This window comes from Bos indicus x Bos taurus, chromosome 1 (genome assembly GCF_003369695.1).
Source record: "Bos indicus x Bos taurus breed Angus x Brahman F1 hybrid chromosome 1, Bos_hybrid_MaternalHap_v2.0, whole genome shotgun sequence".
NCBI lineage: Eukaryota > Metazoa > Chordata > Mammalia > Artiodactyla > Bovidae > Bos > Bos indicus x Bos taurus.
The window spans coordinates 64400156-64417134 of NC_040076.1; the positions used below are offsets into that span (position 1 = coordinate 64400156).

The 16979-nt window shown below is 46.7% G+C and overlaps 2 protein-coding genes across 7 annotated transcripts in view; one reads left to right on the forward strand and one right to left on the reverse strand.

Annotated features, from left to right (window-relative positions):
* Positions 1-7104, forward strand: part of NR1I2 (nuclear receptor subfamily 1 group I member 2) — a 33194-nt gene extending 26090 nt beyond the window's left edge. For 2 of the 4 annotated variants that reach the window (XM_027529899.1, XM_027529980.1), the window contains 6 exons: positions 2-189; positions 1071-1345; positions 4026-4168; positions 4366-4482; positions 4830-4935; positions 6070-7104. In XM_027529899.1, coding sequence (XP_027385700.1) covers positions 2-189; positions 1071-1345; positions 4026-4168; positions 4366-4482; positions 4830-4935; positions 6070-6214 — 974 coding nt within the window. In that variant the 3' untranslated portion in view covers positions 6215-7104. The other 2 variants (XM_027530047.1, XM_027530103.1) reach the window with 2 other exon arrangements.
* A 2400-nt stretch (positions 7105-9504) lies between these two features.
* GSK3B (glycogen synthase kinase 3 beta) overlaps positions 9505-16979 on the reverse strand; it is a 220016-nt gene continuing 212541 nt past the window's right edge. For all 3 annotated transcript variants that reach the window (XM_027529592.1, XM_027529541.1, XM_027529760.1), the window contains one exon: positions 9505-14445. In XM_027529592.1, the coding sequence (XP_027385393.1) occupies positions 14381-14445 (65 nt within the window). In that variant the 3' untranslated portion in view covers positions 9505-14380. The remainder of the gene's footprint in view (positions 14446-16979) is intronic.

Sequence of the window (16979 nt, forward strand, 5' to 3'; positions counted from 1 at the left end):
GTGATCATGTCCGATGCAGCTGTGGAGCAGAGACGGGCCTTGATCAGGAGGAAGAAGAGAGAACGGATTGAAACTCGGCCCCTTGGAGCCAAGGGTCTGACTGAAGAGCAGCAAATGATGATCAGGGAGCTGACGACTGCTCAGATGAACACCTTTGATAGCACCTTCGTTCATTTCAAGAATTTCCGGGTATGAGGCTTTCGAGATGGCTCAGCTCCTGTGCTTGCTCCTCAGAACCCCAATCTCATTCCCAGGGATTCTCGAAGAGTGGCCCCTGGACTTTCAGGAGCAGCAGCACCACCTGGGAACTTGTTAGAAATGCAGATCCGCAGTTCACCCCTGACAGAACCTTTGAGGGCAGGGCCCAGCAGTCTGTGCTATAACCAGACCCCTCAGGTGATTCTAACTCATGCTCAGGTCTGAGACACTCTGCTCTCTCCTTCTACAGCCTGTAGAAATGGAGTCTGAGTCAGCAATGGAGTTATGGACAGCTGAGTTGCACCAGGGTTGCTGGCATTCAGGGCTTTATGAGGACGCAGAGGGGATATGACATTTGTGAACTGGTTTTACTGATCCAGGAAACTTCAGTGACCTCAGCAATGGTAGCATTGTCTGATCCCAGTGCCCTCTTTCACCTGTGCTCACAGGTATCTCATGACCCATCCAGCTCACAGAACTGGTAGCCAGCAGGCCCCAAAGTCTGTTCTTGCCATCTCCAGCTCTCAGATCCTTTAATGAGTTTCTTGAGTGCAAGTTCAGGGACACTTGGGACACACCCCTCGATGGAGGCCCCCTCACCTTCCACTAAGCAGGAAGCGAACCCATCTCTAACCAGGCAGGAATGTGAGGGACCGTGAAGTCAGAGACCCACAAAAGAGAGAAGAAACCAGCGCTCTGTGTGGGGGCTAGGGGGGTGGGTGGGGTGGGGGCTGTACACGCCTGCCACTGTGCATCCTCTCAGGGAGCAGCTGTGGCTGTGTGCGCCTGTCTGGGAACAGGGAAAATTCCTGTTTGGGAGAATATGTATTCTGTCTCTCCTCTCTTCTCTCCCACTTCTGCTCATGCCCCAGCTGCCAGATGTGCTCAGTAGTGGCCGCCAGATTCCAGAGCCTCTGCAGATTCAGTCCAGGGAAGAAGCTGCCAAGTGGAGGAAGATTAGGGAAGATCTGTGTTCAATGAAGCTCTCCTTGCAGCTGCGGGGGGAAGATGGGAGCGTCTGGAACTACAAGCCCCCAGCTGACAATGGCGGGAAAGAGATCTTTTCCCTGTTGCCCCACATCGCTGACGTGTCCACCTACATGTTCAAAGGCATCATCAACTTTGCCAAGGTCATCTCCTATTTCAGGTAGGACACAGGGGCTGGGTGGATGGTGGCCAGCAGGTTCAGAGGGTCTGGGATGGATTTCTCTGAATTTGGAGGACACTGGTGCCAAAAGACATCCCTTTACCTCTGCCCCCAGGGCACCTGGCCATGTGGGGGAGTGGAGCCCTCTCTGTGTGGCTCATTAGCTTTGTGACTGCAGCCTGCCATTTAACCTGTGGCTCAGCTGCCTCATCTGCTGCTGCTGCTGCTGCTAAGTCACTTCAGTCATGTCTGACTCTGTGTGACCCCATAGACAGCAGCCCACCAGGCTCCCCCATCCCTGGGATTCTCCAGGCGAGAACACTGGAGTGGGTTGCAATTTCCTTCTCCAATGCATGAAAGTGAAAAGTGAAAGTGAAGTCACTCAGTCGTGTTCGACTCTTAGCGACCCATGGACTGCAGCCCACCAGGCTCCTCCATCCATGGGATTTTCCAGGCAAGAGTACTGGAGTGGGGTGCCATTGCCTTCTCTGGCCTCATCTGCTAGATTGGGGCTAATGATGCCTGCCTTGCAGGGCTGTTAAGTGAAATAAGAAAACCTCTGGAAGAGCATTCAGCACATACATGTGGATGTTCAGAGAGTGATGCCCCTTCTCCATTTTCCTGCCAAGGGGTGGGAGTCACAAGTTGATAGTTCAAGAGCAATGCAAGAGTTGGAAGGAAAAGCAAGGAGGCCCATAGAAGAAGAAGGCTAGGAACAGATGCTGTGTTGCCAGCAGTCCACTGCTAGAGAAGGCTGAGAAGGAGGACAATGGGCTGGGACTCCCCAAACTAGGCATGTAGGCAACAACCACCAGGCAACTGGGGTGACTGGGAAGCTCTGGGCCCTACTAGTGTGGTGGCAACCACAGCCCCACAATAGGGAGCCTGTCACAGTGAGAGGTGGCATCGGGCATGTCTTCCCTGGGGTCAGGCCCACCAGGCAGGGCCTGGGCAGGTGGAAGTGAATCACACAAGGAGCCCTGACTCCATACGCTGGCAGAGGGCAGGTTCTTTTCCAGGAGCCCATGGGTTCCCCTGTGGGTGACATGCAGGACTTATTTACTGGAATGAGGGTGGTCACAGGCTGGAGTGGGGTTCAGATTGTGGCAAAGTAGGTCAAGGGAGCAGGGAGAGGGACCCACTTTCACCCATGGACCCAGCATATTCCCCTTGACCGTCCGATGACCCAGGACTTACCACCAGGGTGGGAGGGCACTCATTTCTTGTGACGATCAGCTTTGAGCACAACCACCCTAGGAGGCAGGTGTTACTCTCACCTTCATTCCACAGATAGAAAACAGGTTCACCGAGGTTAAGGCAGGTGCACAGGATCTCAGTTAATCAGAGAGGCTAGCTTTGGAAGCATACAGCCGTCAGAGCTGGCCCCCTGCCAGGTCCTGGGCGGGGCACTGTGGGGGACACAGAAGGAAAAGAGAAACTTTGTGACAGTTGTGGCTCAACATTGCAGATCTAAAAGAAGAGGCTAAACTCCTGAGGAGACCAAAGCCAGGTACAGGTCCTCCTCAAGAACTCCCTCCTGGGCTTTTAGGTAGAATACCTCCATTAGTGGGGAGTGGGGGGGCCCTTTCAGGTAGGGAGGGCTTCCCTGGTGGCTCAGATGGCAAAGAATCTACTTGCAATGCGAGTTTGATCCCTGGGTTGGGAAGATCCCCTGGAGGAGGGCATGGAAACCCACTCCAGTGTTCTTGCCTGGAGAATCCCCATGGACAGAGGGGCCTGGTGGGCTACAGTCCATGGGGTCGCAAAGAATCAGACATGACTGAGCGACTAAGCACAGCACAGCACTCAGGCGGGGAAGTCACTGTGTCAGTCTAACACAGGGCCTAGAAGCAGCCACTGTGGCTGGGCCTGTGCTCAGTGCTGGGGGTGGGCTTCAGGGCACTCAGCCTGCCTGGAGAGAAACAGTAGACATGGCTAATTCAAAACAGACAGCAGGAAGCAGACTGCCCTGCTGCATGGCACTCACGCAGGAGGCACCTGCAGAAGGACTGCACTCTGGAAAGACCTCTAGGAGGCATAGGGACTGCTTGGCCTGAAGGACTAGCAGGATTTACTTAAGTGAAGCTAAAGGGCTTCCCTGGTGCTCAGAAGTAAAGAATCTGCCTACAGTGCAGGAGACCTGTGTTTGATCCCCGGATGGGGAGGATCCCCTGGAGAAGGGAATGACTACCCACTCCAGTATTCTTACCTGCAGAATTCCATCAACAGAGGAGCCTGGCGGGCTACAGTCTATGGGGTTGCAAAAGAGACATGACTGAGCGACTAACAACATTTCACTTCAAAGGCGTAATCATTCCAAATGGGGAAACCTAGGCAGAAAGTATGAGGCTGGGGACCAGGAGCCCAGGCTGTGCAGGGAGCTGGAGGAGATGGGGCTGGGCTGTAAGGGGCCCGGACACCCAGCCACATCAGCAGTGGAGAGTCCCTGAAGATGGCAGGGGCCCAGAGGAAGATGGCAGTGAGGAGGAATCTGCTGGCTGGATTGTGAGCGGGAGAGAGTGGAGGCAATTCGAAGGCTACTGCAATTGTGCTCAGGGGCAGGAGCCCATCCCACGTCCTCTCTTCGCCACCCCCACCCTGATTCAGAATTACAGGAGTGGGTGCCGGCCTGCGGCAGCTTCCATGGAAGCCAGCATCCCCTCCTTATCCTTGCTGCCAGGGACCTGCCCATAGAGGACCAGATCTCCCTGCTGAAGGGGGCCGCCTTTGAGTTGTGCCAGCTGAGATTCAACACGGTGTTCAATGCAGAGACCAGGACCTGGGAGTGCGGTCGGCTGTCCTACTGCGTGGAAGACCCTGCAGGTGCCTGAGAGATTCCTGTCTGTCCTGGCAGAGGGTGGGAAAACATCCATGGAGGGAGGAGAGGAGCCATGCCATGGCGGGTCCTAGGATCGCAGTGCAGAAGATCGGGCCATGGGAAAGGGGGCCTTGGTGAGGGAGATCTGGGTCCTGGGTCAGCTTCCTGAGAAGTGGACCCTCCAGCCTGCACCCACCCACAGGTGGCTTCCAGCAGCTTCTCCTGGAGCCTGTGCTGAAATTCCACTATATGCTGAAGAAGCTGCAGCTGCATAAGGAGGAGTATGTGCTTATGCAGGCCATCTCCCTGTTCTCTCCAGGTGAGAGCTGCACCTGCCTTGCCTGGCTTCCCCTTGCCCTCGCTTGTTTCCCCAGGCTTGCTCACACCCCATCAGCTTCAGCCAAGGGCGGGGGCAGCATTCCTTCCTTTGCTTTCCCCAGGGAAGGTTCCCGACTGATGGCCCTGCCCTCCACTCACTGCTCAGCCAGGATGGGGACTGCAGCTGTTTGCTCCCAGGCTTAGAGGGGTGATGCAAAGCCCTCTGGTCAACCCCCTCACCTCCTTGCCTGGGAATACTTGGTTCTGGAAGGTGGTTGGCTAGCCATTTGTCCCCTCTGGGATGGACCAAGCCTGTCTTGGCCCCCGTGGCCTTCCCCTCCCCACCAGACCGCCCAGGTGTGGTGCAGCGCCTCGTGGTAGACCAGCTACAGGAACGGTTCGCCATGACCCTGAAGGCCTACATCGAGTTCAACCGGCCCCAGCCCGCCCACAGGTGAGCAGCAAGCAGGGAGGGTGTGAGGGGGTATGAGCCCTGCCCCCAGGGCCCTGCTTGTCCTGAGGCAGCCTCTGATTACCAGGGCTTTGGGCCGCTGTTTTGTGGCCTTCATTGAGGTCTCCTGCCCAGTCAACTAGAACTATTTGTTGAGAAGAGCCAGCCCTGGTGCCAAGCAGTTTACATGCACGTCATATTTAATCCTGAAAACAGCCCCATGCAGCAAGTGCTACCATATCCTGCCAGGGACTGGAGGCTCAGGGTGTCTGACCCCGGGGCCCGCAGCCAGACAGGTGGGGTTGGAGGTAGGTCCTTGCTGGCCAAGTCTACAGCCCACACCCTGGAGCACTAACTGCCTAACCACCTCCCAGGACAAACTCCATGTAACAGGGGAGGAAACTCCTTGGTCCTGGTCACCTAAGGGAGGAGGGCTGCTTGTTTAGGGCTTGGCCAGGCAGGAGCTCCCACCCCATTCACTGGGCCCCAGCAGCCCTTGTGACCTGGTGCCAAGCCTGGGCCATGACCAGGGAAGGCCAGTGCTGGGTGTGCTTGTGCGAATGTAAAACTTCGGGTCCTTACTTGGCCTGCTGCAGCTGGCTTTTGAGCTTGGCTTCATGGGATGCTGGGTGTCTTGCTTTGCTCAATCCTCCCCTGTATGGAGCCAGGAGGCATCGTGGGGAACCTGAGGCATGAGGTGTGTCTCAGACACTGGATCCCAGGCTAGATCCAGGGAGGGATTGCTTCCTGCAGCCTCTGCCTCCACAGCTTCTCCCCTTGGTCCTGACGCCCATTCATTAGCTATGGCAGTGATGATCCCCCCAAACTGACCTGTTCATGCCGTGTCTGGAATGCCTGGTTTCCCCACGATGTCCCTGTGTGCGGAGACTGAAGCCCAGAGGAGGAGATGTGGGTGGGGAGAGTGGTCCACACCTCAAGGGTGCCAGGCTGCTCTGCCCCCTTGTCCACAGACTGCTGTGGAAGCTTAAGGAATTCAGCCGAGCCTTGTCTCTTGGCTTACCTAAGAGGTCCTGAGATGAAAACCCTCAAAGGTGTGCAGTTTCAGAGGGGCTCCAGCTTTGGTGGGTGGGGGCAGGGCGGGCTGTTCCGCCAACTGTTCCTCTGACTGGCCGGCAGGTTCTTGTTCCTGAAGATCATGGCCATACTCACCGAGCTCCGCAGCCTCAGCGCCGAGCACACCCAGCAGCTACTGCGCATCCACGACGTTCACCCCTTCGCCACCCCACTCATGCAGGAGCTCTTCAGCACCACAAATGGCTGACTGGCTGCCTCAGGGAAGCCAGAGCCGGGGCCCTCGGAGCCGAAGCCACCATTCCTGGGGCTGGACAGATGGACGCTGACAGTGCCCAACAGGTCCTGCCTCCCCAGGGGTCTCAGAGAGACAGCCGTGATGATGGCGGGCTAGCATTCCTCAGCACCCACCTAGGTCTGTGGAGAGCCAAGCCCAAGTGCCTTACATGGAGACTGTGCTGGCCCCTAGGTCAGGCCCTTAGAGAGGCAAGGCACCCCTCTCCCCTTAGAAGAGGCCCTGGGTCTGGGCATCTAGTGTCATGGTGGGAGAGGGGATAGGACACCTGGGGCTGGGGCATCTGAGGGTCTGTGCCCACACCCAAGTTTATTAGCTGCTTGGTTTTTTTCACTGCTTCATCTGCTACCCCTCCTTTCCCACTTGCCAGCCATTCCCAACCCACAACCTCCAGTCCCAGGTTGCTCTGTGAGTTCCAGGCCTGTGTGTGCTAATGCAGGTGCATTAGAGTTGAGGGAGTCCTTTAGAGAGAGGCCAGAAGGCCTGCACCGAGGGTCACAAGCTTGTCATAACCTCTTCTGTGTATTCTTCCCTCATTCTGTCTCCATTCATGGAAACACATCATTACACACTGACAATAAGCTACCTGCTGTGGGGAGTACACGCTGACTCAGACATGGATCCTGGCCTTCATGGGGGTATGTGACTTGATGCAGGTCAGCTTCACAACCGAACTGGGGCTGGTTCCTCCTGAGACTGGAACATGGAGGACTCCATGGTGGGGCTATATGGATGGCAGTTAATAAATGCGTTCCTGTTTACACATCTGTTTTCAAAGCTGAAGAGTATGACAGCCTTTCCTTTATAACCATTTTGAATAAAAATGTTTCTGCATTTTTCACAAATTACGGGCATCCCATACCTAAGAACCAGGCTTATCACATATGATCCTATGGTTAATGTCAAATCAAGGCAAGAGGACTTAAATAATTAACTTTTGGTTAGAGATTTAAACTTCTTTGGCCTTCCTTTCTGGGGGAAAAAGAAATGTGGGGATGGTGAAAGAGAAATAGATTTGTACATATTTCTATTTTTATAATACATATTTTGCTATTGCCCTTACACATCTGAAGACTTTTGGTGTGAGAACATAAAAAATGCATTATTTAACTTGGCTTGTTCATAAAAATAATTATTCCACATAAAAACTTTACATATCAAAGTGTAGTAATTTTAAATGACTAATATTTTTATGCAAATGAAGCTACAAGTTAACTGAATTTTAAGGAACAGATATTCACTTTTACCATTTTTCAAGAAGGTCACACTTGGAGAACTTAAGTCATTGAGACTATACATCAAAGCAAACAAACATATTCTCTGTCACCCCTCCAGATTCCCCAGCCTCTTCTGCATCAAGGGGACGTAGAACACACTACTTTTTAGAAAAGAATCTGGGGGAAAAGGAGTTCTTTCCAAACACATTGCAGATTTTGCCCCCAGTAATTGTGTCTAATTATACTCATTTAGAAATATAAACATATTCCTGTACCATATACATCTCTTCTTTCCCATTGACATAATTTTGAGTGTGCTATTCACTCGAGTCTGAAATGGTTGTTAAGTGTGGACTACGGTAAGGTAAGAGCAGGGTGATTAAGGTGGGATGTAGAGACATCCATCTCCCAGTATTGATTTTAAAAACACCCGGGCCGTTTCACAAACATTGAATTGATATGTATGTATGGATTACACATATTATAAAAACTAAGTGTAGTCCAAGTGCAGTTAAGGTTCAAGGTTAGGTGCACCGAAGAGCTCACACAGGAGTCTTCCTTTCAGCAGCTTTGTGGATGTCCAGTTTATAGGGCTAAGAGCCAAAGTCAACTTTCCTACTCTCAAATGTTTGAATTTCCCTGTTACTCCCTTCACTGAGTTCTTGAGCAGTAGAACTTAGCATCAGTTTCTAGGCATCCCTGAGACCCCCATTCTTTTTCTAGGTCTTGCCTCAGTCAGGTGAGGATGGGGTCAGTCTCCAAAGCTCAGGAGAGAAGCCCAAGTAAGTTACTGCTTACCTTCTGGCTCCGTTAAGTTAGAGCCACTCCGCCACCAATCTCTACCTGGTCTGGACTTTAAGGATCCAGTTAAAGCCTGGGTATCAACAACTCGTGGGAAGGCCCACTGTGTCCTCTCTTTTCTGAAAAGAGGATGTAAAGAGAAACATACGCTTAATGGACCATTCCTTCACAGCCTGTGACAACTCGTGGGCTTCATCATACCATTTTCCCTGACAGCTTCAGTCTTCCCCATAACATAACCACAACCCTCCTAAACCTGAAGGTGCTAGTGTGGGTGAAATAGTCCTGCACCTGAGAGAGGGGTGAACACCCCATTGCTTTTGCTCACTTCAGACTTCTCTACAAAGAGGAGCTGCAACCTGAGTGCTCCCTTTCATAACTGCCCTTCTCAATGGGCACCCAGGGTCACTGCTCACCTGAGATATGATCTCAAAGGACGGGTTCATCACTACTTCAAAGTCCTTAACCCATTACACAAGTGACATCTTGCCACCCTTCCCCTCCCAAACCCCTGCAACTGGTAAAGGTGTTTATTTTATAAATATCAGCCAAGCCGACCACCACAACAATAAATAGAGGACCAGACTTTATCCAATATAAATTTGTTTTTATTGAAGCAGCAGTCACATGACTTTATATCTAGCCTTTAGATTAGGCCTGACGGAGTGAGCCAGCCCTAAAAAAATGTTTCTTTTTGCACTAAGAGACATAACATGTTTACATACATCATCCAGTATTGGAAATGAACAGACTCAAACACAACATGTGTTGGTTTACCTGGGAGGTACAGCCCCACTATTCGTGGTGTTCATATAATTCACAGATACTCCCAAAGACCATTACTAATGGGATGAAAGTTAAAAAAAAAAAAAAAAAGCTACACCAGACCATGAACACAGGAATCAAAGACAGAAGCTTATACACATTTTTAAAAATTTGTCCCTTTCAGGCTTGTATTCTTTCTATTCAAAGCAATGTTTGCATAGCTTCCTCGATATCAACTCCAAAGGTTTCCAAGATGGAAGCTGCACCTCTTGGGGCTATACAATGGAATAAGATCATTTAAGAGAACGAGAACTAGTGTTCATATCTTGACTTTTGTTAACAGCTTCGTGTTTCTCTAATTGGAGGAATGAAGTGGTGATGTGACTACATAATGCATTGGCAAAATAGATAGGGTGAAGGAAATAAGGTTGGGTACTGAAATAAAGACCACACACTTGTGAATTTTAATTTCATTTCCAGGCTAACCTACTTTTTATTTAATGCAAATTACAGTACCAGTTAACTATTTCCAAACCAAGTCACATAGAACGAAATGTATTTACAAGGGAATGGGGAAAGGGAAAAAAAACATTGAGCATACTTTTCACAAAAAAGTTTATATTTAAAATGAAAAAAAAAAATCAGTCACAGAGGCATTCAAGTAGTAATAATGTTATACAGATTTTGCTTTTCCTTTATATCAAGACAGATTTGCACAAGTGTTTGCAATAGTTTGTATACAACCCACAGTCCTTTATATATATATATATATATAATAATAAATTTTGTTTTTTAGATTTGATTTTAAGATGGAAGTGGTCACGCTAATTGGTATGTTTACAGGCCCAAGTGATCCATCGGCAACACATTTATGAATGCAAATTTTACAGGCAAGCACATTTTCATACATCTATCTGTATCTGCCTGTAGACAGATATAGTAAGAAAAAAAAAACTTAAAAATCAACACAAGGAAGTCTACTTTGTCAAGTTAACCCCTTATGTACTGGTTGTCATTTTGCTTTTATTGCAGAGGTGCAAATGGAGCAACAAACTTGAATAAAACGTCATAACCCTTGTGAAAATAATCCAAACCCCAGAGATTACTTCCAAAGCCTCTCAAACACAGACCTTAGTCTGGGGCTCTACTCTGCTTCTAGTTGTCTTATTTTCAGTGGCTCAGGTTTCTACCAGAAAAGACAGATTTTACTGTAAAGCATACTTAGTTTATTTTTCTATATAAGGGATATAAGAGAGAAAGTGTTTGACTCTGTGATTAGATGATCAACTAACATGAATGAGAAATCAGATACAATTTTGGTTTAAAACAAAAACCCCCAAGCTCCTGGGGATCTGGCATTGGCCAAACTTCCTTTGGAAGATTCCAAAGTTAAATCCCTTAAAAAGGAAAGGGAAAAAGAAATGAAATGCCAGTGTCTTTATATCCACAGGGATAGAGAATACAATAGTCCTCTTAGAAACCTTTGCATTGGTGCAGACAAGATGACTGGTTAGGCAGGCTTTGTTAAAACACAAAAAATATGTGTCTAAAAATTAAGAGGACTTGAAAAAAAGGACACAACACGTTGCTGGAAAGAAGGTGCAGTCTTCTGCCTTGCTGGAATGAACACATGATATTTCAAAAATAGCAAGCTTTGGTTTGGTAAAGTTTTTTTTTTTTCTTCTTCTTCTACTTGAGACATCTTGTATGGAGTACTTGGAGGCAAAACAAGTAATTTTGATTTTTTTTTTTTTTTCTTTCGAAAAAGGCCTTCATGATGGGCACACAGTAACAAACAGATTTTTTAAAAAGATAAATTAAAATGACATTTCATTGAACAGGGGTAGAGGTGACAGGAGGGAGGAAAGTTCCCTTGTGAAAACAAGTCCCCACCGCGTGGGCGGCAATCGTGCAGCGGCCACTAGTAATTGCACCACAGCATTTTAGACCACTCGTGTATCAAAACTGATACAAGTATTAAGAAACATCGATTTACAAAAACCAATTCTCTCTCTCTCTTTTTTCTCTCATTTGGGAGGGAAGTAGATGAAACGGAGAGAGAGAGAGAGAGGGCAGAAGGCTCCCGGAATCTGCTGTCTGTAAGACCCATGGTTAGGGTTTGGGGGAAGAGACGAGCAAAATCTACTCTATTCCATATTCTCCGGCTAGAGGGCTCCCTGGCACTACACTAAGTCCCTGGATGAAATGGAACTGGTCACTGCTACTGAGGAGGAAACAGATGTTCAGAACCAAAACAAAGGTAGGGCTTGAATGAAATGAGATTAAGAAAATGATTATGGTTTCCTCTTTCCACTCCTGAGCATGGTTAACTGTGGAAGGGGCAAAGACACTGTTATGAGTGAGCCACTATTTCAAAGGGAAGGGGGTGGGACAGGGAGACATGGATATCGAGACCAATTAATATCTGCAAAATGAAAAACGGAAACAAAAAAACAAACACATGGAAGCGAAGGCACTCCAAACTATATAGATACACTATACATTGCTAGAGTTATTGTTACAATAATACAGGCCGGTACCTACTGTACAGAGTTAAAACTATATGGCTTTAAAAAGCTCGTCTACAATTTGTCTGATTATTAAACAGAATCACTGCCCTGAACAGTAACTTTTTGCTCATTAATAACAGTTCCTGGGTCCACATATTTACATACAAAACAATAGAACTTAAATTTAAAAACATTGAAAGAAAATATAATGTACAAGCTTGAATTTGGTGAGGAGCTTTTATTATTATTATTTACAAAAAACATTATTCAGAGACCTGGATCCCACTTGTATAAAAGAGTTCTGTGATCCCACCATGATCCTTGAGAAAGAAAAATCACGAACCTCAGCCCTCACACACACACAATTAAAATGAGAGAAAAACTTGACTTTTCTCTCTTCTCTTACCCCATTTACGGGGGAAAGTGTTTCCTAAAAGAAGCACAGATTTTTACATTCTCCAGCAAGTATATCAAGTTCAGAGTACTGTCTGTGTCCACATGTTTGGCTGGGTAGTTTGGTCTCAAAGTAGGTCCACTTCTCTGTCACAGACCTGCCATCCAGATTCTTTATAAACCCTTTCTGAAATGGTCTATCAAAGCCATTCCCTTTAAGAATTAATGCTGTCAAATACTTTGATTCAGACTTCTTTCAAATCTTAATTTGCTCTCAGAAGCTCATTATGAAAAGTAAAATGCAATTGGTTTGATTTGGTTTGAGTGAGTGTGTTTCCTTTCTCACGAACTCTGATATAACCAGAGGTTGGAGAAACCCTTCTGTGGCTTAAGAGCTTAGCTAGACAGTGAGTGAAAACTAGGATGGCTCACAGGTGCCTCTCTGGGTACTGGTTCATGTCAGCAGGCAGTACGACTCTCTTGGAGAGTCACACACACTTGGTTAAGAAGCAGGACAGGGTGCCGGAACCTGCGTGAGGGCTGCCAAGAGACTCCACTTCCGAATCACCTGGAGGGCGAAGCTCCTAACATGACCGAAGGTGACAAGGAGGGTAAAAGGTTACACACAGTCTGGGGCTCAGCTCTGCAGCCCTACAGTTATCAGCTAACCTTGGAAAGGTGTGTGGGGAAGGAAGGAAGGTAGGCGGGAAAGGCGGCCATCACTCAAGTGATCTTTAAATGTAAAGTACAACTGATTGTGCCTTAAAGATTCATAGGTCAAGTAATGGCCCATAAGCACCAAGGTGTCTAAGGTTCATTTTAGAGTATATAAGGCCCACATAGATGTCAACCTTAAAAATATAAGACAAACCAGCTGTGAAAATCTATTCCCTTACTGCCAACGTAATCCTTCAATTCTCCTTGCTTTCCAAGGAATATTGCTTTTTCTTCAAAAACAGAGACTGAGTCTTACACTGTTCACTGATTATATGAAGAAAACAAAAACTCTTAACTAGGTGTAGGGGGAAACATCCTCATGCTTCAACTAGTCAATTTTGATATTGTGGACAAAAACAGAAAGACAGAACAAAACAAAAAAAAACCCAAACAAAAGGCAGTACTGAATCTATGTATATAACACATATACACACATTTATATAATCAGTTTTCCTATAAAGTCAGCAGGTACAAGTGACTGTTTATATCATTTTGATGTGTAGTTTTTAATATTCCTACCATCTAAAATCATCATGGCCTATCTCACATGCATCAATAAATAAAATTTAAAAAGCTTGAGGTTAAAAAAGCTGAAATTAAATACAGATTCTGGATTTGGAGTTAAAATTAAAACTATATGCAGAATGTGGCAATTTCTGCAAGCTCAATTTGCAATTAAAAAATACGAAAAATAAACCAGTAGACTGTTACAATTCACATTATTTAACTAAGATGTCCTCTCAAGTGTATCTTTCCAAGGGAAGCAACTTTAGATTAAAAAAATCTGGACAAATTCATTCACAGTGGTGAGATCTGCCCGGCCCATCCTTCTCCTCCAGGTTCATCAGCTTTTGACCTCTGCAGCCAGAGTGGCCAGCTCAATACCCTTCTCAGTCTTCTCCTAGGTCACTGGATTAAAACTGTACTAAGTTTTATAGAGAACCTTTGGTCAGGCAAACAAAGACCCACACAAAGAGCACACACGCTTCTCCCCTAACAGCTTCAGAAGTTTCTTTACCTACAGAAGTTTCTTCACCACTAGCACTGATTAAGAGTAAAATAAAACCTTGACATCAATTAAGAATTTTCCCCTTATAGATTCAAACTTTATTGACCTCCCGGGTTACAAATGACACACATTTCCTTTGTCTGCCACACCTGCCATTGACATGCCAAAGGCAAGTCTTCAAGTACCCGAGGATATGGATTAATTTTACAAGTGACATTTAAGTCCCCATTGAGTTACACCTGCTAAGCTCCCAACCAATTTCAAGCTGTGCACTATACCCAAGTCTTACACTTGACTTTAAAAGAAAACAAAGTTCAAAGAAACTTCAGCACAGAACAAAGTCTTCTTCTTTTGTGGAAGGGGCATGAGGCAGGAGTCCTGTTTTTAAAGTATACAACAGCAGACTTTTGATAAAAAAAGATTGTCGTGGGAGAGAGATTGTGTGTTCTAGTGCTCCTCTTTCCCCCTCCCCACAACCCCTCCCACCCCCTGGATCTCCCTCAAGTGAGAATACAATGAAACTGGTTTGTATTTATAGATATTTTACAAGGTTAAATAAGAACAACAATAATAATAAAAAAAAATTGAACACTAAAATGAATAGGTTTTTTTTCTCTTTTTAATTTTCTTTCCAATCGTGACCAGTGTTGCTGAGTGACACTCAAGTAAACTGGTGGTTGTTCCTGTGTAGCTGGCTGCTCGGGACTGTTCAGGAGTCGGAAGCTGATGCAGAAGCGGCATTATTGGTCTGTCCACGGTCTCCAGCATTAGCATCTGCAAATTGAAAGCCCCAAGAGAGAGCATGAACAATCCTGTAATACCCCAGAGAGAAAAGAACGTGGCCTCAACTGCAGACTGAGAGCTGTATCTAGAATGTTGTTTTAAATATGGCCAATACTATGATATTTCAGTCCCTCTGCTGGATCCTCAGGTTGGGAAATCTGTTGTGGGCCCTAGAACTTTTGCAGGAGTGCAAAAACTTCTTTGGTATAATTGTTCTCCAGTTTGTGGGTTCTCTGCTAGGCAGTCTAAGGTTGAGCTAATGGTGACCTCCTCCAAGAGGATTTATGCCACATGCTGCGCCTCCCAGGTCTGCTGTAGCCAGAGTCCCTCTCTCTGTGGCAGGCCACTGCTGACCTGTGCCTCCACAAGGGGTGCTCAGACACTCAAAGACAGGTCTGGCTCAGTCTCTTGTGGAAAATACTTAAAGAGATGGGAATACCAGACCACCTTACCTGCCTCCTGAGAAACCTGTATGCAGGTCAAAAAGCAACAGTTAGAACCAGACATGGAACAACGGACTGGTTCCAAATTGGGAAAGGAGTAAATCAAGGCTGTATATTGTCACCCTGCTTATTTAATTTATATGCAGAGTACATCACACGAAATGCAGGGCTGGATGAAGCACAAGCTGGAATCAAGATTGCTGGGAGAAATATCAATAACCTCAGATATGCAGATACCACCACCCTTATGGCAGAAAGTGAAGAGGAACTAAAAAGCCTCTTGATGAAGATGAGAGTGAAAAAGCTGGCTTAAAACTCAACATTCAAAAAAATTAAGATCATGGTATCCAGTCCCATCACTCCATGGCAAATAGATGGGGAAACAATGCAAACAGTGACAGACTTTCTTTTCTTGGGCTCCAAAATCACTGTGGACGGTGACTGCAGCCGTGAAGTTAAAAGACATTTGCTCCTTGGAAGAAAATGATAAACCTCGACAGCATATTAAAAAGCAGAGATGTTACTTTGCCAACAAAGTTACGTCCAGTAAAAGTTATGGGTTATAGTTTTTCCAATAGTCATGTATGGATGTGAGAGTTGAAATATAGAAGGCTGAGCATTGAAGAATTGATGCTTTTAAACTGTGGTGTTGCAGAAGACTCTTGAGAGTCTCTTGGACTGCAAGGAGATCAAACCAGTCCATCCTAAAGGAATCAGTCCTGAACATTCACTAGAAGGATGGATGCTAAAGCTGAAGCTCCAATACTTTGGCCACCTGAAGCGAAGTGTTGACTCATTGGAAAAGACCCTGTGCTGGGAGCGATTGAAGGCAAGAGGAGAAGGGGACGACAGAGAAGATGGTTAGATGCCATCACTGACTTGATGGACATAGCTCCAGGAGATGGTGAAGGACAGGGAAGCTTGGCATGCTGCCGTCCATGGGGTCGCAGAGTCGGACATGACTGACTGAACAACAACAACAATGCTATGAAATATGAATTTCTTCCTGCATAGATCTAAGTATGTGCCTTGGATGGGTCTCAGTGCAGGGAAGATGGTGCCTCTGCATAAGCTACAGACTTATGCCAGAGAACATTTCTATCAAAGCTCTTGCCATAGCTGGGATTAGCATAGGATGAATATTCAATTGGAATCCAGCTTACCTGAAAATAAATGAACAGTGCACAGCTTGGAAAACTTGCTAGAAATTCTGAATGGTGTTATAATATGCCATCTGCTTAAGTGGGTGAATGAGTGGAGGCAATGAAAGCAATATGGGTCAGTGTTGACAGGCAGAGGCACTAAGCATAAATCAAACTCAACTGCTTGCTTTCTAAGTATAGTCCTTTTCCATTATTCACAGAAATGGAAGATACAACCAGCAAAAAAAATAGCCACTGAAGGACCAATTCCCTTATTCAATTCAATAAAGCATCTCAGAGTGAAACGTCAGAGCATTTGAGCTCACTTTGCCTAATATTCTGGAAATACATGTATCTTTACTACTTACTTTACTCCACCCCTGCCCCCCAACACACATACTTTTTAAGGTCCACTATTATTTCATAGCCTCCAGTAACACTTAAAAAGGTATTTAACTGTGTCCAGATTGGTGGGTTGCCATTTCCTTCTCCAATTATTTCATAGCCTCCAGTAACATTTAAAAAGGTATTTAACTGTGTCCAGATTGGCTCTCCCAGAGAAGGCAATGGCACCCCACTCCAGTACTCTTGCCTGGAAAATCCCATGGACTGAGGAGCCTGGTGGGCTGCAGTCCATGGGGTCGATAAGAGTTGGACACGACTGAGTGACTTCACTTTCACTTTTCACTTTCATGCACTGGAGAAGGAAATAGCAGCCCACTCCAGTGTTCTTGCCTGGAGAATCCCAGGGACGGGGGAGCCTGGTGGGCTGCCGTCTATGGAGTCAAAGAGTCGGACACGACTGAAGTGACTTAGCAGCAGCAGCAGCAGATTGGCTCTCCATCTTGGGTAGGCAACATACTGCTGTTTCAGTGGCTAAGTCAAGTTGCATCTGTCTTACACACATGACTGCGATATATGGCTAGGCAAATTTCCTCTC